Source organism: Molothrus aeneus, chromosome 8 (genome assembly GCF_037042795.1).
Source record: "Molothrus aeneus isolate 106 chromosome 8, BPBGC_Maene_1.0, whole genome shotgun sequence".
Taxonomy (NCBI): Eukaryota; Metazoa; Chordata; class Aves; order Passeriformes; family Icteridae; genus Molothrus; species Molothrus aeneus.
The window spans coordinates 3,086,852-3,113,281 of NC_089653.1; the positions used below are offsets into that span (position 1 = coordinate 3,086,852).

Below are 26,430 nucleotides of genomic sequence, written 5' to 3' on the forward strand. Positions count from 1 at the left end.
GTGAAAGGGACAGTGTATGCTCACCTCTTCCCCCTGCTCCTCTCATAAATACTTCTGAGTGCTCTCCTTGATCCTCAGCCTGCAGGATTTATTTCAGAACACCTGAGTTTGGCTTGTGGAGAGAACAGTCCTCAGGGTAACCATTAATACCTGGCTCTATTAACAGAACTGCTTTGAGCAAAGCTCAGATGTGTGTCTCCCTGCCCTCCTGGTTTCACAGTGTCCTCTGAGGCTTCTGTCTTATTTTGCAGCTCAATGAGACTGTGATAGAGCTGGCTCTGTTGGAAAATAGTGTTTTCCCCTTGAGTCCACCAAGTTAATTTGAATCCCTGGCCAAAGGCTTTGGGGAAATGTCATCTATTTGAAGGTGTGTAGGTTTGGAAAAGGCTATATTTGCAAACTTGAGTTTTTCAAGTTACAGAATTATGTGGAGTGAACTGTATTAAAGAATATGTTAGGTAGTCGATATTTAGTTGTTGTTGTTCTTAAAATGTTTAGTAGGAAAAAAGTACTAGAAACCAAAGGGGAGTTCATTCAATATTAGTAAGTAAAGAGGAAAATATCTTTAAGCACTTTGAGTTTGCTCTGCAGCTTTGTGACATTAATGAAATCCACAGGGAAAGTTAAGGAAAAATAAACAACTTGGTAATAGGCCCTCAGTGGGTGTAGGCAGTCTTTTAATCAAAAATGGGTTCTGGGGTATTTCTGGCTTTAATTTCTTTGCTAGTTTTGCTTGTGTTAGCTTAATGCTTAATACTTGAGGGACACAAAGCTCTGAGAGCTCTGTCCTTGGGTGACATGGTGTTAGTATGGAAGGAGAGGGTGGCAGGGAGAGCTTTAGGAGATGCTTGAACTCACCTGGCTACAAAAGGAGGTAAAATCTGGATGGCAGAAGCAGGTGAAGAAAAAAAAAGGACTGAGACAGGGAAAGAGAATTGACAAGATTTTGGTGGTGAGTACCAAGTGCACAGCTCCAACCTCATCAACTGAGCCAATGTTTAATAATAATCACTTTTTATAGAGAATTATTGTTTTCCTCCTGGTGTCCTTTCACACTGGGATTTCTGCCTGAGAGAAGGAGCAACACAATGAGTTCATCTTGGTCATGCAGGCTGAGATGAGGGAGAGCAGCATCCCACTTTCCTTCAGAGACCTAAACAACCATTTAAATTCCAAGGTGGCAAAGCTCAGCTCATTTTAGAAGCTTGATGTGGGCCATCAAGGACCCCAATTTCAATCCTCCCCATTAAATTTCAATGCAAAATGCCCCAGTGGTCCTGCAGAATGTGATTTCATTACCCTGCAGAGGGCTGAGGGGAGCACAAATGTAGACTGTCCCTTTTCCAAGGCATTTCCTATTTGCTTTTCCTGCAGGGGTTTCTCCCTTGCATGAGTGGCTCTGCTGCCTGCCACGGGTTGGGAGAGTCTGTGTTGTTGATTTTCTGGGTTGTGCAGAATGCTGGCCTTGCATTTCAGGTGCCCTTTGTTTGAAAGGTGGTTTGAATATTTACAGCCTTGCTGGAAGGGAGGGAATGCAGATTTCTCTTTCCAGTCACAGGAGTCCACCTGCAGTAAGAATTGCTGCCCAGGTTTTCATTCTCTGCATGTGCTCAAATGTAGAGTGAGAGAACATGAGCAGGACAACCTCACCCATGTCCAGCTCTGTATTTTTGTGCCCCTCTGTAGATACACAGATAAAATAACCCCCCAAAATCAAAAGGTTTTGATTAAAATGTACTCTTGAAAGGTATTATCTGCCAACAGTAAATTTTAAGCATTTTCTTAGGTCAGCACTCAGCCACCACAATTTGCCATGGAGAGCCTGTTTGTGTTTGCCTGTTTTAGTGTGCAGACTTCATAGCAAATTATCATTCCTAGTGGCTCCAGATAATGTGAACTTTCCCATGGCTAAAAGAGGTTTATGAGTTTCAAAAGATCCTTGTGCTGTTTTCATCACAGCCTCAAACACTTTTTTCTTATTTAATGATGTAGAAAAAGTGATATAAAAAAGCCAAGTGGTGCATTTAAAATTACTTATTTTGCATCCACATTATGGAACTGATTTTAAACCTCCTAAATCCCTCAGTTTTCCCCCCAAGTCCCATTTTTGTCCTTGTTTCATAGTGCAGTGGGACCTCTCCTATCTTTTTTTCCCTAGAGGACTTTGGAACATTTGGGCTGAAAGGCTCAATTTTTAAATCTGATCCTGAAAGCCTTTTTATTTCTTTATTCAGTTTTCTTAAAGTGAGGTGCCTGAAATCTCTAGATACATGGCTTAGACTCTTTAAGGTTTAAATCTTAAAAAAATGAGCAGTCTAAACTCCTCCTTTTTTCAATTCAGTGTTTTGATGCAGAGTTGAAAGCATTCATATTTTCAATTACCACAGCAAGATGGTTTTGCACTGGAATTTATTGAGGGTTTTTCCTTGTCTGTTACCAAGTCTCTTAGTATATATTTCCCTGGATTTTCAACAGGAAAAAGCTGCAATAATCCCCACTTGTCCTGCTGGCAAATAGGACTTCTTTTCCTACATGCCTACAGTTAAACATGAAAGAAATACGTTAATAAGAAAGAAGGAAATACATTAATACATGTCTTATTTTAATGTTTTATAATAAATAATAATAACAACTGAAGGTGGTCAGTTGGGACTGAAAGAGAATTGCTTTGCATCCAGCTGACTTCACTCATGGGTTTGTATTTGCTCAATGCAATAATGGTCACCTGAAGATGTTTCTGTTCAAAAGGAACAAACCAAGTACAATGATGTTTGTCAATAAAAGGTGGTTTATTCTTCATCTAAAATCCCTTGCTAATTGACAGAATTGCTTCCTGATTCTGGAGAAACACCCATTATCTGTCATGGATATTTATTTTATTGTTGTTTTGGAAGGCAAAAGTGGTCACATTGGGCTGATAAATTCCTGAAGCTTTGGTTCATGGAAGTGCAAATGTAGTGCTGAAATGTAAGTTACAGGAAGAAATATGCCCAAAATGTCCTTTCCTTCTCCAGATGGAAACCCAAACTGGCAGCTCTGAGGGATTTCCCAAGGATGTGTTCATCCTGAATTAAATGCTGTAGTTTCTGGAGTGCCAGCTGAAGTGGAGCTGTCAGGATTTAGGTGGTCAGGCTTTTCTAGCCCTGCATTAGGAGTGAGAGCAGCAGCACCGTGTGCCCATCTCTGCCTCTGCAGAGAAAGCATCCCTCCATGTACAAAAACACACCTTTATTTTTCAGATTTGCATAATTCAATAGTACCACATTTCACTCCTCACTCAGCCCTGAGAAAACCATTTGAAAATCCAAAATAAAGATAATATTTGTCAAGGAACATAAGGATTCCGTGGGGTTTTTCCACCAATCCTTGTTGGAAGCTGTACCATGTCCTCAACTTAAGGGAGGCTCCAGCAGCAGATGAGTTTTGGGGTGGAAGATGTGAAGTTTGTGATGAATCTTTGGGTGCTTTGCAGCCAGCCTGTACATAAGGAACTCTGGGGAGTTGCCTGCATGCAGCACAAGAGTTTTTCCTCTAGCACGTGGCTCTGGGGAGGCTTGGTCACTGCATTGATCTGTTCAACCACATCTTGGTGCTGATTGAGCTTGGAGCCTGACTTGGGAAGGGCAAAGCAAGCTCTGTATCTTGAATTTGAGTCAGTTTTCTGACCTGTCATCAGTGTCTGGAGCTGTAAGAGAATCTGCCTGTACACCTGTCACAAGTTTTGTTCCACTCAGACTGGACTGGTGGCTTCTCACTGAACTTACACAGCCATGCTTGTGCCAAAAGCAGTGAGATATTTGGATTTCTTTTTCCTTTTACATGTTAATTTGGATGTCTGCTCATCTGTGTGCTTGATAAGTATGAATCTACTGCTTGATTAAAAAATACATCATAATTGTCAATTGTTCCCCATGGCTTGCTCACCTGTGAATGCTGGTTTAAATGGGTTTTTTTGGGGTGTGCTGAATGATCTTAACCAATTACTCTGGTTTTGGGAGTGGATTTAACATAGAAAAAAATAATAAGTGGAAGACATTTGACTGTTTTAACTGAACACTTTGAGGATTACCTCGTGCTCAGATACAAAAGGGTGTGGTTAATTCATTTGTGGAGATGATTTGTCCCTAAAAGAAGGTGGAGGTTTGGAAAGGGATTTTTCCTGGGTGTTCTGATACCAAGCATCACCTTTCTGGCTGAGTGGGAGTGTGCTGGAAGGAAGGTGGGTGTGGAAAACACTGGTTTGAGCTGTTAGTTAGAGCTTGAACTTTGAGGGGTGACAACAGCCCACATTGTGCTTTATTGTGAAATATATAGATTTATTTTATATTATTTTCCCAGGAGGTTAGATATCATTCCTTTCAGCAATGTTTGGTGGTGGGGAACAGCTCCTGGGACAAGGATGCTTTGAGCCTTCCCCAAAGTGGGGTGAGCTTCCCACAAAGTTCATGGAAAGCAGTCAAACACACAGCTTCTCACTGAGACAGAGGAAAATGAATGGGAGAGCTGGGAAATCTTTAAAGCTTCTGTTTACTGCTGGGAACCTGAAAATCTGATTGATCAGGACAGTTGTTTTCTCTTAAAATCAGGGGGAGAAATTCCCTTCTCCACAAGCTACAGGCAGCTGAGCACTGTAGTTACAGCTTGTGCTCCCTGGATTAGTGACAAGTAGATGCTGGTTTTAATATAAATAAATAACATTTTTTTTACTATGTTTGCTCAAAGGAAGGCACAAATGGGTAAATGCTTCTCCCTCCCATCTGTCTTTATATTTCAGAGACCAACTAACTTAATATCCTTTTTTATTGTTGATCTGTGGATGTGCTTTCCTCTTATGAGGAATATTTTGAGCTGTTTGATGCTGACTATGAATTTTAAGTGCAGCAAAGAAACCCATAAAAATTAATAAACCACCTTCTGGAACTTTTTCATGGGATTCTTTAAGCAAGATGCCAATAGCTAGATTATGATCAATGCTGCCCAGGAGAGGCAGTCAGAGGGAGAGGCAATAAATCACAGGAGCAGGTGAGATGCTGCTGGCAACACCTCCAGCAGCAGTCACAGGGAGCTGCTTTCTCCCCAGATCCTGCCTCTTGTTCAGGGGAAAACCAGATGTTTGTTCTTCACATAAGCATCAATGTTATTTTTTGCTTTGGATCCATCTTGGTGGAAATGGAAGCCAAACCATTTTTTGAGGAAATGGTATTTCAGCCTGGTACCCCATAATCATAACTGGCTGTTATCTTGCATCCAATGAAGGCTATTTGCCTGTTGTCTGCTGGTAGTGACTCACCTCTTATTAAATTCCTGGTGCTCTCCAGGTGGTAAAGGCAGAGGTACTGGGAACAATTTTATGTGATCAATAGAACTGAACTCTTTTTCCCTGGAAACTGTTTTGTTTGTTTTTTTGGGTTTTTTTTGTGATCTCTGTGATTATTTTTGTCTCTTTTCTTGTGGTTTCCAAGCCAGATACAGGTTAAATTTTCATCTAAATTATTAGCTGAGCTCATCCCCACTCTGCAATCACATACAATGGTGAGTTCTCTCTCAAAAAAGAAAAAAACCCCAAAAACTTGAGGTGGATGAGAGACATCAGCTACAGACAGTGGAGAAGCTATGAGCTAACACTTGCTGGGGTATCTCCATAGGCTTCCAGTCACAGCAACCACCTGGTTGCTCCAGACTTTCCTTGCTTTTGGCAAGCCTAACCATTCAACTTGATGTGATGTTTTGCCTGCTTGTGTTATTGTTGGTTAACCAGTTTTCTTTCCTTTATCTTGTATATGATGGGATCTCCGCTAGACCGAGGTAACGCTGGGGGACAGTTGTGTAGCTGGACCCTCTTGTGGTGGTGTTTGTTGGTGGTTTTTCCTAAAGCCATTCCTAAATCCAGCCTTGCTTTCACCATGCCTGTGTGTGCTTGCATGGCCTGGTTTCCATGGAATAACCTCACCCACCCCTACTCTCCTGTGTATTAATTGAATTCTCCTCTGTGTGTGCGTGTGCCTCCTCCTGCTGTGTCCTTAAAGTGGGTCACCAGTGTGGATTCCCTAACAGTTTTATGGATCCTTTGCAGCCTTTGGGGGTTCTGCAGATCAAAGGGACTCAGATTTTTAGCTTAGTAAGATACTGTGAGCTGATAAATGGAAAAGAACTGGAGCAAGAGGGAGATTGAGTTTGGTTTCAGGCTGGTCCTCCCTGTGAGCTCACACACACACAGTTTGGATAACTTTGATCAGACTTTATATTCATGCCAAATAATCCTTTCTTGGCTCCTTTTTACAACAGGGTCTAACTAAAAAGCTGTCAGTGCAATACAATTTCCTCTTTGAATCCTGTATTAAAGTCTGAGATTTTTACCACTAATCTCAAAGATTTAAGCAAACTGGCCATAATAATGTAATAATAAGCAAATATATTTATGTTTCAGCTGGAAACAGAAAATATAGTAGTTTTTGTTTCTGAACCAACAAAGGAATCCCATGCAATTCCTTATCCTATTTGGGATGGGGAAGCACTGATCTTTGCAGAACTCTTCTGATCAGATCCAAAGGCTGGGAAAGGTCCACCAGATATGAATGGAGCTAGTAGGGGTGTGTGTGTCCATGGAATGGCTTGTTGGTGCTAAGGATACAAATCAAACCTTTCATTTCTGTGTTTAACCTGGTGCTTTCTGTGCTCTCTTTGGGGTGTGGCTGGGCTGGATGAGCAGAAGCTGTCCCAGGAGAGGGAGAAGTTTGCTGACGAGGACAGCATCTTCTACGCGCTCGGAGAATGCGGCCTCATCTCCTTCTCCGACTACATCTTCCTCACCACCGTCCTTTCCAGTAAGTACACAGGGATTTTCCCTGTAATTCCTGCCTTTTTGAAGTTTTCAGGGTCCACAAGCAATAGCTTGTTGATATGCATTTCCCTAAAAGGCCTTCTGGATTGCCTGCAACTCGAGTTGAGCAATTGCTGTTGCTTGATCTGGTTTAGCCTGAGCTTTCCAGTGCTTTGGGAAGACAAGGAGATTGATGACTTCTAAAGATTTATTTCTCTTTTTGAAATGTGACAAATTTTTTTTTAATGAGTCACTTGACCTGCTGTTCAGATCTGTAAATGGAGATGTGTTCTTGAGCTGTGTTCATGTGATATTCTCTTGGATTTGGATGAACACAGATCTCCAGCTTTTCACTGGTTTCTCACCTCTCCAAACTCCCTTTTCCAGCTGTATTTTCACTTGGGTGAGCTCGGGTTTGTGAGTGATGTAATCCAATGAGGAGAGAAGTTAAGCTGTTTACATTTCAACCAGTATCATTAGATACCTTCTGTCTTTTCACCCTGCTGCCCTTGACTTGCATTTGTGATATTTCCATGATCTGCTAATCTGTTCCAGCAAAGTTGTCTGCACTCCCAGTGCCAGCACTGAGAAGTTTGCTTTGCTGGCAAGAACCAGTGAAACTGAAGCCTTTGATAATGTCAAATGGCATTTCTAGACTTTCTTCACGTGGAAGTCAAGCTCAAAACCTCATTTGCAGAGCTTCTCTGACTGCTTGGAAGGTGCTGTATCATAAACAGGAAAGTCAATGGCAGTTTCTCAGCCCCATTAGTAAATGTGGGGTAAGGGGGGAATAAGCCACTGTCCAAATAAACTTGAGACATTTTATTTTTAGATTTAAAAAAAGAAAACTTGGCCATCTAATCTTGTAAGTATCCATTCCATGCTGACCTGATTTGTGCAATTAGAAAAGCGGGTGCTTCCCAGTTACCTGCAGAGCCCAGTGCTGCCTGCCCAGTGCTGTTCAGGGAGTCAGCTGGGTTAGTCCCTCATGCTTTGTCACAGCAACAGGTGCTTTATTCTCCCCCCATGTTCTTGCATGTTGTAACAGGAGACAGGAGAGGCAGCTCTTCATTAGCTGAGGATCTATTCCTGGCAAGCAGCAATGCTCAAGGTCTTGTTTGTTGTCAAATGGACCTGGTGGGGGCAGACTTGTGTGTGACCTTCATGTTGTGAAAACAAACAGAGAGATAAAGCTGGTTCAACAAAGGGAATTTGTTTTATGACTTTAATTTGCTTTTTTAAATTTGTCTGAGTCTCCAAACTGGCTCTTAAGACCTTTGCAGTTCCTTTCTTACATTCATCTGGGCTGTGCCAAAATGATCTGGGGTATTCACTTGTGTCATGAGGGCTTTTCATCTGAGCCTCCACAGATGACAATGAACTCTCAAACCTCTGCTATCACATTACTGAGTGTGGGTTGGAAAACACTCTTGCCCTTGTTTTTATGGTTGTGCTGGTGGTGAACAACCCCCTAATCAAGCACACAGGGCACAAAATGAATTTCATGCGCTTCCACAGGCAGCAGTAAGAGAAATTGTTCTTGCTTTGCTTTAAATTGTTTGTTGTGAGAATAAAAGAAAAGGACCACCTTGTGTTGGAGGAGCAGCCAGCCTTGTTTTGGAGGCTGTGAGGGAGGGACAGGGTTTTATTCCTCTTGTTCTTGGGCTTTTGTGTGTGTCCACAATTACAGGGGAGTTAGATTAATGAGGAGACAGAACTGGCCTTGAGGAGCCACACTGGGCCTTTGAGGGCAAGGCAGGAGCTTTCAAAAAGGAAAATTAAAGAAAAAAAAAAGGAGGAAAAAAAACTCCAAGGCTTTGAGGCTGACTTTTAGACATTTGGGGAGTTTGCTAAATGATTCCTGAGGATGGAGGAATGTTTCTGGAGCTCCTGTTAAACAGTGATTCCCCAGAGGAAGAGTTTGGGTTTCATTTTTAAAGCATGTGCTGTTGTAAAATAAATTCCCAACCAAGCCTTACCCTGTGGCTAAATAGAAAACTCACTGTTGCACCCCACTGGTTTACTCTCTGAGTAGTGAACATTACCTTGAAGGAATCCAGTAGTTCCTGATTGGGTTCTTTTCCCTAGAAATAAACAAATAATACAGAGAAATAAATAAATAAAATAGAATGAGGGAAGTAAATCTTAAATGTGACAGCTCGATATTGGTTTTCTCCCCGTGTTGTTTAAATAACCCAAGCATTAAGGAAGTATCTGGACAAGGTGGAGCTGTAGATTACACCAAATAGATAAACCCAAATAAATATTGGGAAAGGAAGGTGGCATATTGAGCACTCAGCAGGATAATCAAAAGGGGGAGTGGGAGGTTGGGTCTGGGGGGGGAGGCAGGGGGGAGAGTGGTGGGGAGAGATCCATCATGGTCTGCTTTGGCTCATTGCATTCCAAACTGATCAACGAGAGCCTTGGCAAACAAAAAGCCCAAGGGCTCTGTTGTACTTCCCCAAACTCCTCATTTCAGTTGTCTTTGCAGCTTTACCTGAAGCTCCCTCCAGCTGAGTTCTGTGAAATGGGGAGTGAGAGGAGGAGAGAGGGCTGGAGGCTTCATTTCATGTTGCTGTCAGGCAGCTGTTTGCACATTGCTCAGAAAATGAGTCTGTCACCATATCTTATTTACGAGCCATTTCTCACCCCAGCACTGTCTGTTCTCCTTGGTTGCTGTATTTCTGTGATGTTTTTCTTTTAAAACAACTAATAAATTGGCTTTTAGCTGTTCAGAAAGTCAGCCCTCTGTTAAAGGCAATGAGAGCTGAGGGGCCTTGAGGAAACCCCACAGTTTCTGTTGCTTCAGCTGCTCCTTGTGTTTTGGGGCAGAGGTAGAAAGATGAGCAAATTCTGGTGGAATTTCCCTTGGATCCTTTGAGTGTTATAGGAAAACAAAGACATGGCTTCCCTGACCAAACAGGTTTTTGCTCTGGGACTTGCAAAACAAATGGAAGAAGGAGAAAAAGAGCTTTTCCATGGCCAGTGACTGCAATTGCCCAGCAAATTGCAAGGCACACTAATTCTGCCTTCATTAACAGGTACTGAGGAGAGCTGGGCATTTAAAGAATAAATTGGTGTTGTTTCCACAGTTGGACTGTTGCTGTGTCTGGATTTAATTCTCCTGGCAGGAGGGTTAAAGAACATTGGCTGAAGCCACAATAATTAGCCTTTTGCCAGGGCTCTCATAGCAGACCTGCAGCTCCTTCTCCCATCACAGCAGGTAACTCTCACTCAGGATAGACTCACCTCTGTTATTTTTTTTCTGTCCTGTGTATAGGGAATAAATTTCAAGCCATCTAATTCTGGAAATTGTATTCTGGCCAGATATTGAGCTCTGTGCATGGCCCCGGGATGGAGGGACATCTTCTCCCACCCTGGGATCCCCAGGGTCCCTTTGGACCATGACTTCTGAATAATAATAATAATAATAATAATAATAATAATAATAATAATAATAATAATAATAATAATAATAATAATAATAATAATAATATTATTCCTGGCTGAAGAAAAGTCTTCAGCCCCAGCCCTGCCATGAGTGAAACCTTTACCTCACCAGTGGTGCTTTCATGCTGCTGTGCCCTGTGCCACAGGACCCATTCCCACAAGAAAAGGTTGCTTTGAGTTTATAGGACTGTTTTTGTTTGTAGTCCTGTTCGTGTTCATTTTATCTTCAGTCTTTCCTGACCCTCCATGGGTCCATCTCACCCTCACTGTTTGGAGCAGGGATGTCTTCCTGCCTTTCTGCCAGCCCAGTCACTGCTGTGGGGCATTTCCAAGATGTGTCTGAGCAGCATCTTCCAAGGAATAGCCCAGCTTCCAAACACAAGCCTGGCTGCTTCCTGGCACAGGGAGAGCTCTCTGGCTTGGCATCCCACTTTTGCCATGCTGAAGGACAGAAATAGGAATGATTTTTCACAATTGGCAGTTTGGGATGTTCCCAAGTGATTTGAAAACTCAGACTGGGGCATGGGAGGCTCTGTCAGCCTGCATCCTTCACCTGCTCTTCCTCTGTTCATCTCTTCATCCCACAGATTTGTGTGGTGGGATGGGATGGGGGATTCAGGAATCCAGGGGCAGCCACAGCTTCTCTGGGCACCCTGTGCCAGGGCCTCCCCACCCTCCCAGGGAAGGATTTCTCCCTGGTATCCCAAGATGATGCACTAGGATTATTTCACAGTTAATTCTGATCCTTCTTTGTGAGAAGAAATAACTCAGTTTTCCTCTGGAACTGATGATATTGTGGCTCAGTGCTGTGGGCTCAGTTCTTTAGCTGCCTGTTACTTACATTTCTGGGTTGATTAACATTAAAAAAAACAACTTGGTGTGATTTGGATTCATTTTCTGAAATGGTGGAATAATAATGAAAGGAAAATATCTGCAACATTAAGTTTAATGGGGTTTTTTTTCCCTATATTTACTGCAGCTGGGGCTCAGCCATCTGTATTCTATGGATAGCTGTCTCTGCTTCAGGACTGTGTTAATTGGGGATTGATTCACTTTCAGGATACTGTGGCCTTTGCACATCTATTTTTCTTCATTTTGGGATAAATGGAGAAGAAGCAACCATAGGATATTTAACTCTAAATGACTGATTTTTCCCAGCTGAGTTCTTGATCCTTCTTCCCACACTGGAGTTGCTTGGGGAGTTACTAAGCCTTGGGAGCCATGAGCTGCTTTGTGTATAAATTCCCACCAAAAGACAAGATATTCTAGTGTTTTCTAAGGAGTAGCCAGAAGTTTTACTTCCTCTAAGTAACATCACCAAAATCACCCTGTTTTGGCAAAAAAATTCCCAGCTCCATGAGGAGGGAGCAATGGGTGTTCTCCAAATGTGTGTTAAGACTTTGGTTTTCTTAAAATGCAGTTCCTCTGCTGGAGGTCAGAGAGCAAGGTACACTGAGAGGTGTCTCCAAATATTGAGTTTTTGGGAAAGAGAAGATCCCAAATGAGCACAAAGCCAAGGAAATGTGGCCTTTCTCATCAGTGAGCTTTTAATGTCTTTCAGAGTGCATTGCTTCTGCTGAGAGTACAGGGCTGTAAAGAGCAATTGAGTGCTGCAAATTGGTCCATTGAATAATTGAAAATAGTTTAAAATGGCATCATTGGCTTAAAGATGCCTAATGAAGCCATCTCATCCCTCAGGCCTTCCCAGGGGCTTTACCCTGCTGGATCCAAGTGGGTTTTTTCCATGTGGTCAGTGCTGCTGTTTGTTATTTATTTGCTGGTGAAGGACACTCATCTCTCCACCATTCCTGTGTTTGGGTTCTGCTTTATTTGCTCTCTTTCTGTCCCCAGATATCTGATTGGAAGAAGTGAATCAAGAAAAGTGTTAATTGCCCTTTGCACTAAATCCTGGGTTAGCTGAAAAAGCAACTTGGCATGGAAAGCTGGTGGAATTATGGATCTAAAGGATCATTTCAACCAGATCTTTCCATGTATCTGTGTCTAGGCCTATATATATGGGTCTTTCCATATATCTCTTAGCTAGGAGTTCACTGATAGTGGTGTGGGCTTCAGTACCACATTTTCACTCATGTTGGCCCAATGGAAGGGATTGGAAATAGGTGATTTCTAAGGTTCCTTCCAATCCAAACCATTCCATGCCTCCATGTTAATGATTTGGAGGATCCTCCTGAACATCTCAAGATAGAAATAAAGCTTAAAAAGAAACTGAAGAAACAGTTTCTGCCTCATTGCCCAAGGGAAGTCAGTTGCAATGAAACAGTCTCTATTTTTAATAATGTAAAAAAGGATGGTGAGGAGACAGCTCACACAATCAGAGAGAGCTGGGAATGCAGCAGAGCACTTGGGGAAAATCCAGAGGTGGTTTTCCCTTATAGAGGCAGGCATTAGGCCATATGAGAACCAAAGAGTCCTTTAAATGGCTTTGGAAACCACTGCAGGAGGAATATTGGGGTTGTTTGGAGGCATCTTAATTATGGAGGCAGTGGGGAAATTTAGAGATGCTGCAGCTGGGAATGGTAAAATTTGGGGGGCAAAATAAAAGAGGGAGGGAAGGGCTACATTTAGCTGGGCAATCTGGTGTCTGCTGATTTTATGGTTTATGAGTTTGAGGGATGTAAATGCAGGGAGAGGAAGGGAAATGGAGCTTGTGCAGGCTGAGGTAATGGGCAAGGCAGGCACAGTGGGATTGGCAGCTCTAGGGACAGCTCTTCCCACATAAATCCTGGCCAGAAGCGTCACAGCCAAGGGGAGAGGCAGAAATCATCTGAGCCAGGCCCCATAAATCCAGCCCTGGACACCAGGGGTGTACATCTCTAATGAACATTCCTTCCTGAGCAGCACTGGGATGAGCTAATTGTCTTGGGTGCCCTCTGCTTCCCCTGGCTCAGGGTCACATTGTTGGGATGGAAGTGTCATTCCAGGTAATTGGAGCTGGATATGTAGATCAAAGGAAGAAACCAGCCATGCCATTTATTAGCTGAAGTAGTGAAGTAATTGAATTTGCCAATTTAAAGCCACCCTTCTCTGCCTTTAGAAAATACTGACCCTGCAGATTTTTGATGCTGAACTGCTCATTTAAATTTTGGAGGTGTTGTTCTCCTCTGGGGCTTTGATACATTACTCATGGAAATGTGTGTTTAGAGATAGAAAAGGAGGGAAATGGCCCTTGTGAGGGACAAACGAGTATTTTACTCTGTTCACCATGTGTCTGCACAAATGGGATGTGCTATTATGTATTTCCTTAAAAAGAGGGGGGAAAAACCCCAACCTGTGACAGTTTTTCACAAGGAATAACCAATTTCCCAATCTTTAAATAAACATCATTATATCCTTGTAGAGAAAATGGGGTAAGAAATAGGTGTTGACTGCTCTTTTTTCTACAACCTTGTAACTACATGAGAGTTTTGTCTGTTCCTCCTCTTCCTCACAGAGGAAACACCATTTCCTTGGTGGCAGATTTTGGGGCTGATAAGAAGAAATTGCCCTCAGGCTTTCATGCAGTGCTTTTGCAATTAAAGTGAATAAAATTCCACATGTTCTTGAAATATTAAGGGAGACGTTGGAAGCTTGTTGCTCTTCAATAAAATGGAGAATTAATCACTGGAGACACTGGATGGATACAGAGGAGGCTTAATCCCTTAAATTTGATGTATCATTGGAGAGATTATGAAGGTAGTGCTGGGGGACTGGCTGTCCCCAGGTCAATTAACAGTGAGTTAATGAGGGACAGCGAGTGAAGGAGGGAAGAGCTGTGTGGAGGCCCAGCAGGGATGTGGCTGGAAGGGGGGATGACCCAGCACGTGGCTGTGGTCACAGGAGAGGCTGTTCCTGCACGTGGTGTCTGGAATTCCAGGCTCGAGGGATTGGCAGGGGGAAGTTGGAAGTGCAGGGATGATAAAAGCAGCACCACGTGTGCTGGGGATATCAAGCAGGTCCTGACAGGCTGTCCCTGCCATCAGCCCCAATGCCCTTACTCATCTATTTTGGGCACAAAGTGTTTGGGAAAAGGGTCTCATGAACCTGTCTGTTGAATCTTTTCCTGATAAAGTGCTGGTTGTTATTATAGCAAGGAGAAAACACAATGTGAAAGTTTTGAACTGGAGCTGTAACAAACATCCAAAATCCAGTTCAGTTAATTCCATATTCATTTCTTTTTGTCTGAGTGATTCCTCTTTGTCTCCCCTCTCCCACCCCCATTTGAGAAGTGCCTTCCCACAGAAGAGTGGATGCAAAAACTCATTATACCCTGAGCATCCATTGGAAATATTAAAAGTTGATTGCACAGATGAAATTAAAGAGAGCTGAACCTCACCAGTGATCTACATTAGATTTGGGAAATGAAAAAAGCAGCTAAGTTTTAACTGATCACTTAAGCTGACAGCCTTAGCATTAGTTATAACCTAGAGGATTCCCTAGAAATCCCAGCAAACACCACAAATCCTGTAGGAGGTGTGTATTTGAAAGTAGCAGAGCACGATAAATCCTCATATATTAACTTAATTTGGGAAAAAAAAATTGTGGTGCTGCGTTGTGGCTTCAAACAGTGACAGGTTCCAGAGCCTAATATGGAAATGTACTGAAATTCTGTGGTAGGGTGCAGGGAAAAGAGCGTGGCTGGCTGGGAAGTGATGCCTTTGCAGTTCTGACTAAATAAACCGTGACAGCACAGACTAAATGCAATGAAAAATAAGGTACAGCAACGTCTCAGCTCGTGAGCTCCAGCCCACAGCTCATCTCAGTGTCATGACTGGGCTCAGACAGGGTGGGCATGATTTGTTTAAATTTGTACAGGGAGGCAAGAGCTGAGAAGTGCCCAGATCCCAGCTCTGCTCCTCACCCATGGGAGGCACAGAGAGTGCAGTGCCTGGGGAACACCCTCTGGCCAAACTGGTGTTTGACTGCATGGAACACGCTGGAGCTCTTGCTGCAGCATCATTTTCTGTTAACTGTCATTGGAAATAGCAGATGGCATCTTGCTTTCCAGCTTTTTCCACCTGTAAATAGAATAAATGTTCCAGAAATATCTCCTCCTTACAACTCCTTGTTAAGACCTTTGGTAAAAGGAGGACCGTGAAACTCATAGCTAGGGGTTCCTACAAGCTGCATTTCTCCACTAAAATTGAAAGAATTGAGTAAATTTGCTTTTGGATAAAGTCATTCAGAACTTGTGCCCTTTTTAAATTGAGCTTTTGTATCTTTGTTAACTGGTTTTTGTGTTTTGTTGGGTTTTTCCTGTAGCTCCCCAGAGGAATTTTGAAATTGCCTTTAAGATGTTTGATCTGAACGGCGACGGCGAGGTGGACATGGAGGAGTTTGAGCAGGCAAGTTGAGCAATCAGTGCTGTGGGAGCTGAGCCATAAGCACAGCATCCCTCTGTGATGTTACTGCCTTCATTTTTGTGCTCAGTGCTGCTTTGCACCTTTCCCTTCTGTGCTCTACTGTGCTGCTTCAGTGCTGCTGTTTGTTTCTTTAAACTGGATGTGTCAAGAGAACATTGTTCATTCATCCAGGACAGCCAGCAGGACAAACTCAGGTTTCTTGTGGCTTTGTCACCACCATTCAAGGCCAGGCTGTGTGGGCTTTGGAGCAACCTGGTCTGGTGGAAGGTAGGGCATGGAACTGGATGAGCTTTAAGGTCCCTTCCAACCCAAACCATTCTATGATTCTTGAACATTTTCCTTACAAAAAGTCACCTTCAAGGTAGGCAAAGAACTTTTTTTCACTCTGCTGATAAAATGGGATTTTGATCCTACTGCATTCACAGCTTCTACTGCATTCCTTGATTTTGTCTTCAGAGAATAGGCAAGGTAAGTCTGCTTCAGAGGAGAGTTTATCCACTTATTCCAGTGTAATCCTAAAATGTGTTAGTGAGAGCATATTTTCATTAGTCCTTTACTTCTTACAAGGCTTCATCAGCAGGGACTTTGCTGCAGGTTTTTTAATGAGTTTAGCCTTCATGTCTGATACTGGTGAGCTCTTCCTATAAGCTGTGATTTATGGTTGTGTCTCAGTGAGAATAGATTGAAGGCTCGAGCGGTCAGTGGGGAAAAGATTTGCCCTCCCCTCCTAAGGCTAGAAATAGGCAGATTTTCCTTGCCTATTTCTAGCCTTAAGATATTGGGAACTTATAAACATCCTGAAATCACATCCTGAATCACCAGTGTGTGCTATTCATAAAAGGAAATTTAAATGCATTTACAAAGTGCTACCCAAGAACAAAGCAGCCCTGGAGAATGCAGGGACAGATTCTTACTCATGAGTTGGCTCCATGAGTAATTAACTGCAGAAGAGTCTCCACAAGGTTGTGTTTGAGGCTCTTGTTATAAATGGGAAGAACTAGTGGCAAAGGAGGTCTGTTAAATTACCTTCCTTTTCTAATATTTTGCTGCTATCCTCCCTAAATTATTACCTGTGTGTATGGTGTCATCATCACGAGCTTGCTCCAGAGCCATGGAATATGTCTGGGTAAGTGCAGGGGTTTAGATGCACACTTTGGACTATGAGGAGAGTGGAGTGTGTTGATCTGCAGTCTGACATCACTTCACTTGACAGCTTGAAATGCAAACCTGGGGTTTTGGTCATGTTCCTTCCTCTTGGGTTCCTGTGGCTGACATGACCCCTGAGGTATTAGAAAGTCTCTTTTTCCCAGCCCCGTGACCAAAGAAGAAGAAGTCAAGATCTGTTGGTTCTGCTTTTCAAGGTTGTTTATTTTCTCTTATCTGTTCCATTCTTTCTCTGACCTGCTGAGATCTGTCCAGCAGGTTGGGCTGTGGCACACTGACCACCCTTGGGGCGGTGTTAGCTTTTTATACTAAGAACTACGTGTGCTTTATTTACAGTCATTTTCCAATATCTATCACCTATGTTAGACAGTCTGTCTCTACCCTAAACCAATCAAACAGTGTCACCATCCCAGCAGAAGATGGAGGACAAGAAGAAGAAGGACAGGACATGCCCAGATTCCTTCATCTTTCCTCTTGAACCCCCTTTCTATAACCCTAAAATTCTACTTTTTCACCCTGTGACAAATTCACTATCATTCTACTCAAACTCTTGTGGCTTGTAAATCCTCACACAAAGTTGGTAATTGTTTCCATGGGCTAAAATCAAAGGCACAGGTGCCTTTGACTCTGTGCCAAGGTCTCTGAGCCCCCTGCCAGGGTCTGGAATCACTCAGGGCAGCCAGAGGAATGTCCTGGGTCCTGACACCATCCTTTCCCCAAGTAAAAATTATTGTTCTTCTTTCTATCTGCATAGTGCATGGAGACAGCACTCCACTGCAGCTATGGGATGATATTGAACAGCCCAAAAGGTGATTTATGGTAGTTGCAGTGTTCTAGAATGAAATCAATTATGGAGATAGATGAATTTAAGAAAAGCAGAGAACAATTAACCTTCTACTAAAAATGCAGTGATGCCAAGGTGCTAACTCAGGTGTCACGTTTGGCTTTTTTATTAGAGCCACCTAACATGAAAAAGGAACATTTCTACAAGATGAATGTTTCCTAATTGCTGTGAAGATGAGGGTACAAAATTGAATTCAATTATTTCAAATCATCCAGTAGACCAGGGGAAGTTATGCATGCATTAAGTCCCATAAATATCCTTAGGAAGGGGAAGGTATTTTTGTTAAGCTGGTTACCTGTGTCACTGCTTGTATAGAAAGGAATAAAGTTCCTGGTTAGCATCAGAATATTTGGGTAAAGGCTGAGAGTAAGAGGATGAAGGAGCTGTTTTGGAAAGTGAGAAGATATCTGTGAAGATACTGATTTGCTGCAAGAACAAACTCAGCTCCAGTGGGAGGCACATATATCTCATTATGCAAACATCTAACATTACAAACAATTGTTTAGATGATAAATCCTCTTTTTTACTCCTTATGGAAATGCCTCAGGAAGAGCATGAAGGATGGCAGGGTTTGCAGCTCTGTCCTGTTAATCTTACCTGGCAGCAGCAGCTGGAACTGACCCTCTCAGGGGATTATGCAGCACTTTAAAAGAGCAACATCACTTTGGGGAGAATGGGTGGAAGAAGAGGGGGAAGAAAAGGACCACCATCATTCCATCCCTGCTGGCTGTGAGCACGTGGCAATGAACTTCCTACTCCTCCCTCACACCTTGTCTTTGGAGGCAGGCAACAGCAGGTCCCTCTTCTCACTGATGTTTGAAAACCTCATCAGGAAAGAAAATTACTTCAGTAATTTAGCTAATATGTGACTTAGCTGGAGGCTTGAACTGCCTAATAAAAAACCATTTCATTTCTTCAGGCCTTGATGAAGAATTTCAGGCTTTTTATCCAGTTGAGGCATGTGGTTAGTGCTTAGTCCTGAATAATGTGGTGCCTGCATCAGTATTGCCTTCAATTCTTCATCCTTTGGCATATAAATTGTTAGTTTACTCCTCTGTTTTTAAAGAAAAGCTGGCTGAAAAGTAGAAAACTTGCCTGCAGTGTTACTGGTGATTTCTCTTTGAGTCTTTAACTATTTTAATTTTTTTTTCCCCTCATCTGGTACAGAAGATGAAACATGACAAACACTTAGGCTGAAATAGGAACAAAAAAGAGTGGAGCATCTCAGAGCTCCCTGTCCTTGCACGATTGATGAGCTGTGGGTGAGGGCAGCTCCTTGCAGTGGTGCCTGCCTTTCTGGGCATTGAAAGGATTACCCAAAACAGGGACTGCTTCAATCATTTTGGCTCCAGTGCCCACAGGTGGATTTTCAACCTGTCCAACACTTGTTACAGATGGGAGAGGAAAAGAGAGCCATAGGATTCCACATAAATAACAGGCAGGAAAAGCTGCTCTGTGGAGCAGTCTGCAGTGTGGTAAACACTGATGTAGAAACAGGGGCAGTTTTCCAAGCTGGCCTTAAATTGCCTTGCTTCAGACAGTTTTATAAATATTTGTCTCCAAACTGTGCTGCATGCAGAGCTCACAGTTAACAGTGAAGCACAAAGCAAACTGAGGAGTTGCTATTTACAGTGCAAAAATCAGAGAATTCCTGAATAGTTTGGGTTGGAAAGGACCTTAAAGATCATCTCAATCCAACCCCCCTGCCATGGGCAGGGACACCTTCCTCTGTCCCAGGTTGCTCCAGGTTCTGTCCAGCTTGTCCTTGAACACTTCCAGGAATGGGGCAGCCACAGCTTCTCTGGGCAACCTCTGCCATGGCCTCACCACCCACACAGAGAAGAATTTCCTCTCAAAATGTAGTCTAAAGCTCCAGTCTTTCAGTGGAAAGCCATTACCCTTGTAAATATTCTCTCTCCATGTTTCTTGCAGGCTCCCTTCAGGCACTGAAAGGCCACAATTAGGTCACCCCACATCCTTCCTCACCTCAGAGTAACCAAAAAGCCTCAAAACCTCTTTTCTGTACTTTTTTCCTCTTCATTTTCTCCTCTAGTTGATTTTCCTTGTGTAAGAACAGCCAGCAGCCTGTGGGGGATGCAGGGTTTCCAGCAAGGTGAACCCAGCAGCAATAGTGTGGTGTTTTCCTCTAGAGCATCTCCTTTGGGGCTGTTCCAGCACTCACACTCTCATTAGGAAAAAGTTGAACACACTGAATACCACAATAATGAGGTTCTGGCATCCTTGTGACAGCTGGAGCTCTTGGCAGCTGCTCTTCTTCCTCCCTTCCAACTTTTGTCTGCAAGGGGAGGAGGCTGATGGCAAACAGTGGTGGTTGCTGGAGCTTTGGAAGCCTGGGCTCTCAGGTGGGGTTTTTTTCCTTCTTTTTCAAACTTATTGTCCTTAATATGAATCCTTTTGCTGCCTTGTTGGAAGAGGTAAGTTACTATACAGAGAATAAGCCTGGCTTCTCATATCCCAGCAATAATCACTCAGATCCACTTGGTAGTTTAGTGAGATACTTGAGGATGGAGAGAGGACATGGCTGCATTTGGCTTGGCTGCCCCCTTAAATATGCACAGAACCCTTAAAATAACACACTCTGGGATTTTCAGGCTGTCACATCCTTCATGGTCAACCTTTTGCCATCTTTTATGGGGTAGGGAAGTTCTTTTGAAGAGCCTCTTCTGCTGGGTGGCACAGCCCCAGGGATGGAGGAATTTCCAGCTGTGACAGAGAGCAGCAGGCAGCAAGGAGAGGGTGCCCTTGGGTTGAAAACCCCAGGATTTGTGCTTGAGTGGGAAGAAATGTGTTGTCAGCAAACTGGGGGTGCTGTGAGCTCACAAGGATGGACAGTAAAGGAGTGGAAGCTCTAAAACATTTGAAGAGGTTTTTCTTCCCCACCATCCCTGGATGTGTTTAAGCCTGGGTGCCAGGGTTTAGTTGAGGTGCTGGGGCTGGGTTGGATTCAATGATCTTGACAGTCTCTTCCAACCTTGTGAATTCTGTGATTGTTGCAGCTTCCCCACCTCCTGGGATTTTGCTGGGAAGAAGCTGCTCTGCTGACCAGGGGTGGGATCATCACTAGAATGTTTATCTGCAAACTGGCTGAATTGTTTCCTAAAACTCATCTTAAGCACTTGATTCTCTTCTTTCTTTAAAATGGACTGAAAAAGCCAAAGCCTAGGTTGGCTAGAGAGAGGTTGTGGCCTCATCCTTAGAGGTGTTCAAGGCCAGGCTGGACAGGGCTGGAGCAAGCTGGTCTAGTGGAAAGTGTCCCTGCCCATGGAAGGGTTTTGGAACTAGATGGTCTTTAAGGTCACTTCCAGCCTGAATCATTCTGTGACTCTTTTTGAATTGTTGTGTCTCCTGAGAATTGTTTTAGGAAGAAAAGAAAGAAGTATTGTGGAAACCCAGAGCACTGGGAATATTTCTCTGTCTGCTCTGGGAGAGCACTGACTTTGACCCTCATTCATGGAGAAAGTTTCCCAGACTTCAAGATAGACTGGAACCTACAAAAGTCTGCAATAGGTTATAGAGAGCAGTGTAGGTGTATCACTGGGTGAGAAATTGAGGTTTTGGGATTTTTAGTGTGCTGTGGATGGAAGCAAGATGGAGGGCACAGGGTGTCACCCTGGGTTTCTTCTTCATGCTGCTTCTTCCTCCTTCTCCATGGCTTTGGGTGGCATTTTGTCATTGGGCAGAAAAGTCCCCATTGCAGCTCTGTGGGATCAGTTATTGGGTTAAAAGGGAAAATAATCCAGGTGTCAGCTCTTAACTGGACAGTTTAGTCTTAAAAGACCTTGGAACCAGAAATTGTTGCCATTTTGTGCCTTCTAATGAAAAGCTGCTGAACTCACAGCAGTGAGACTGTTTTACTGATAAGAAATAATAAACACCTGAGTCTGAACATGAACTACTGTCTGAAGTGCCTTCAATCCAGACCCAGATGAGAGGAATGGCAGATTTGTCTTTCCAAACAAGCTGTGGGTCTGCTGGTAGATAAAACCAGCACTGGGAGATAAAAGAAACAATGGGAAGGATTCCACTGACTGATGAATGGAAAAGGATATTTGTTTTTACAAATAAACTTTAGGTTTGCTGATAAAATAAATTAGACATTGAAAGATGAAAGAAACGATAGGGAAGAAAAACCCCTAAATTCCATAAGAATTGAAAATTAAAAGGGAGGGTTATACATTAGAGGGAAATCTCTGGTATTCTCGGGGCTTTAGCTGGTCACAGTGACCCCAAGATGTGTTACAAAGTCTCTTTTCCCAGCCCAGCAGTCAAAGAAGGAGTCAGAGCTCTTCAGTTCTCATTCTCAAGGTTGTTTATTGTTTCTTATCTATAAAATTCTTTCTCTGACCCGCCAAGGTCCATTTAGCAGAACAGACAGAGGCACTCTGCCTGCCCCTGAGGTGGTGTTATCTTTTTATACTAAAAACTATGTGTACATTATTTACCATAACTTCTGAATACCCATCACCTATGTTAGACAGTGAGCTTCTACTCTAAACCCATCTAAAAGTGCCACCATCACAGCAGAAGATGGAGGCCAAGAAGAAGAAGGAGAAAGGCTGGACAGGCCCAGATTCCTCCATCTTGCCTCCTGAACCCCCATTCTAAAAACCCCAAAAAATCTATTTCTCACCCTGTGACAAGCTAATTATTATTCTACTTATACTTTCGCGGTTTGCAGATTTTCATATAAGGCTGGTATCTTTTTCCACGGGTCATAATCAAACCCACAGGTGCCTTGGGCTCTGTGCCAGGATCTCTGAGGCCCCTGGCAGGGGTCCTGGCAATCCAGGACAGCCAGAGGGATGTCCTGAATTCTGACATGGTATCAGGCATTTTGGGAAGTCTGTACCTTCCAAGTCCCTCAGCCAATGAGGAAAGAGAGAAGGGAAATGTGGCTGGGAAATTGGGATAAAAAGGGAGGCTGCATCCTCCAAAAATTGGAGAGATCCCAGGGGAATGCCCCATGGCCTCTCCCTTCATTTGAATAAAGTAAAAGGACTCCTCTGTCTCCTTTTTGGACATAAACTGTCGCAGACATCTTTTATGGAAAATCCTTTCCTTAGGATTTTTCCTCCTGAGAAGCTGAGAGGCCTCAGGAACAAAATGTAACCAATGGTTATCTGCTGCTGTGGAATGCAACAGGTGCATCTGGGATTGGCTCATGTGGTTGTTTCTAATTAATGGCCAATCACAGTCAGCTGGCTCAGACAGAGAGTCCAAGACAGAACCTTTGTTATCATTCTTTCTTTTTCTATTCTTAGCCAGCCTTCTGATGAAATCCTTTCTTCTATTCTTTTAGTATAGTTTTAATGTAATACATATCATAAAATAATAAATCAGCCTTCTGAAACATGGAGTCAGATCCTCATCTCTTCCCTCAACATAAGACCCCTGTGAACACCATCACAATAAACCTCTGATGTTTGTGTATTCATTTTCCTGGCACAGAGAAACCAACAGCTGGTAGCCCCACAAAGGCTGGCACAGGCACTGGTGTGGTTTTGACTGTGCCATGTCCCTGTGGTTTGTAGGTGCAGAGCATCATCCGCTCCCAGACCAGCATGGGCATGCGGCACCGGGACCGCTCCACCACCGGCAACACCCTCAAGACCGGCTTCAACTCCGCCCTCACCACCTACTTCTTCGGGGCTGACCTCAAGGGGAAGCTCACCATCTCCCACTTCCTGGACTTCCAGCGCAAGCTGCAGCACGACATTCTGAAACTTGAGGTTTGGAATGGTTGTTTTTGTCCAGGGGAGGGCAGTGCAGCGTGGGTTGTGCTTAGGGTGGGTGTGAAAAACGCCAGGCAGTTGTTGTTTAAAAATTTTAAAAGTGTAATGATAATAAAATGGTTATAAAAATAGCAATATAATTAGAGTAATAATAATTTGGACAATATGGATTAGGACAATATGAGACAATAGAAATAAAGAGTTATGGACAGTCCAGGTACCTCTTTCTGGGCAAAATAAGCCCAAAAAAAGGCCCCACGTTAACAGAGGATTAACCCTTAAAAGCAACAGCCTGTTGCATATTCATACACCTCATCCATGATGCATAAATTCCCTTCAAACACAGGATTCTGTCTGGGCAGTGTCAGCTTCTTCCTCTGAATCCTGACTGAGTCTTCAGGGCTGGGCAAGGCAGGAAGAACTCGATAATGGAGCAATAAATTCTCTTTCTCTGAGAGATTCAGGTGTCCTGTGGCTGCTACCTCACTGCAAGTCCTTTCTTTAAAGAAAGTATCCTACATAGCATAGTTTCTATTTTAGCATTATGTTATAACCTAAAACTAGATTTAACACACTACTAAAAAAATTAATACAGCATAGCTTTCTAACTTAACACATATAATATTCATCTGAATATTTACAAAAAGCCAATCATAAAATATGCATTTTTCACAGTGGGGAAAATTTCTGGAGGAGGAGCAAGAGACTGAGAAGGGTACAGGGGGAAATTCTACAGCTGTGACTTGCAGATCCAAGCTGTTAAATCCCTGATGAGCATTTCAGTGCCTGTGGCACTCCCCAAGGAACATCTCCAGCATTTGTTGGTGGCTGCTCTTGGTACATCCTGGGTGTGTGTCCTTCTAAAATCCTGGCTGTTGCCTTGGCACTGCTGATGGGGATGATTTAAGGGAAAAACAACAGAGGTTGTGAGTGGCCTGTTGCTGCCTTGCTGAGGAAGGTTGGTCTCAGTCCTAATCAGTGAGCTGGGCCCTAAAGGACCAGGATTTATAACATTCCCAAAACTCTTCATTGTCACTGTCATATTTTCTGAAAAATCCCTTTGCCAGGATTTCTTCTCCTGGGAAGCTGAGAAGCCTCAGAGAAGAATGAAAACAATAATTATCTGATTGCTTCTCCTGTGTTTTGCTGCTTTGGAATGTGATTTGGACATTGTTTACCAACTGGTCATTGTTTTATTGGTTTCATGTGAATTGTTTTAACTTAATGACCAATCACAGTCAGGCTGTGTCAGACTCTGGAGAGAGTCACAAGATTCATTATTATCTTTTAGCCTTTTATCTGTATCCTTTCTCTATTCTTTAGTATAGTTTAGTATAGTATTCTTTTATATAATTTAGTAACATAAAATAATAAATTGGCCTTCTTACAACATGGAGTCAGATTCCTTCATTCCTCCTCCATCTGGGGAACCCCAAAAATACCACACTTCATCTCTGCTTTTGTCCCCACCTTTTCTGTTTGCTTCATTATTCTGAATGTTTTTTGCTGAGAAAGTGTTCAAGGTTTGTTTGGATCCTCCTAAATAGGTGGTCTCTGTTATGTGCCCTCTGTTGTTCACTCCTGGATGTTTTATGAGAAATGTTGTCCATCTCTTCTGAATTTAATCTCCTTTTTAATTTGCATTACCCTGACTTTTAACACCAGCTCCCAGCCTCCTGCTCCTCATCACATAACCTGAATTTAAGCATCACCCTTTAAAATTTGGTTCTTTTGTATAAAATCAGTAGAAGGACAGCAACAGGGGACTTGTTGGTCTGTCTCAGCTCTCAGGTAGAGCTGACTCAGTTGGAAATGGTGCCCATCACTGCATCAGGCTGCAGGGTTCAACCTGGCTTCAGCAAAGCCAGGCTTTTATTTGCATTGGAAATCAGGATTTGTGCATAAGAAGATGCCCCCCAGCCTATCAGGATTACAGAATTCAGAGCTCTGTCACTTCAGCCTGGTGTATTATTGCTCACATGCTCAGGTTGTGTGATCAGCATTTTCTTAAGTTCTTATCAAGTCAGTCATTGCAATTTAAAACTGAATTTATTTCCTTTTTTATTTGGCATTTACAAATCCAAATAAGAAACTGACCCAAGGACTGATTATTTTATTTTTGTGAAGGCAATTGCCTGGTTCACTGCCTTCATTTCCTGGCCATTAAAGCAGGTGCTGTGGCCCTGCCTTTGCAGGGGGAATTGGCTGCCTGAAGAAAATGTTCTTTGTGAACTGGGTCAGCTCTTCAGTGCCTCTGCAAATTGAAAGGAATAAAATGCTTTTTAAGGTGAAGAAACATCAGGTGTAACTTGAATGTAAAGGCAAGAGAAGCAAAGGTTTTTCCATGCCCTGGTTTTCCCCTGCCCTGTTCACTCCAGGGGTGGGCACTGAAGTGTTCCTGACCCTGTGCTCCCTCCACAGCTCCCCACTTCCCTCATTAAGAGGCAATGGGGATTTTTCTTTTCAGTTTCATGATACCTGTTCTTCTCTTTCTGCTGTGACAATTTAGTTCTTGATGATTTCAGCCAATTGTGCATCTTCCTGGCTAATAGTAGTTGCTTTTCTAACAGATTATTTATAACTGGGGACAAAAAAAGATATTTATGTCTGAGTAAGTTATCAAATATCATGAAGGCATCATTACTGACTCTCTACCAGCACCAGGCTGATACTCAATTCCACTGAAAGATTGGTGGCTCGGTTCTGCCAAACTTAACTTTTCCTTGAGTTCATGCTACTAAAGCCCTGATTTTCCTGTTCCTAACTCTCATTGATTTAGGCAAAACAGGCCTATTTCTGTCCCCAGCATTATGCAATGTGGCTTCTCTCCTCTTCAGCTTTTATCTCTTTTGACCTGATCTCCCAGCTTTCCTCCTTGCTTCACATTTGATGTGTTTGTTCACACTTAAGGAGCTTTTCCCAGAGTGTCTGGTGGGTTTGTGTTGTTCCTTTGCCAGGGAGTGCCCTAATGACCTCAGCTGCTTGAAAAGCACAGCAATTCAGAGATGAGATGTCTCTTGAGAAGAGAGGGGTTTACCC

General features: G+C 43.0%; 1 protein-coding gene across 3 annotated transcripts in view; it reads left to right on the forward strand.

Moving 5' to 3' along the window:
• Positions 1-26,430, forward strand: part of MICU1 (mitochondrial calcium uptake 1) — a 94,009-nt gene that overhangs the window by 40,974 nt on the left and 26,605 nt on the right. For 2 of the 3 annotated variants that reach the window (XM_066554445.1, XM_066554446.1), the window contains 3 exons: positions 6,710-6,824; positions 15,530-15,612; positions 23,191-23,388. In XM_066554445.1, coding sequence (XP_066410542.1) covers positions 6,710-6,824; positions 15,530-15,612; positions 23,191-23,388 — 396 coding nt within the window. Of the gene's footprint in view, positions 1-5,466; positions 5,533-6,709; positions 6,825-15,529; positions 15,613-23,190; positions 23,389-26,430 lie in introns of all 3 variants that reach the window. The other variant, XM_066554447.1, reaches the window with a different exon arrangement.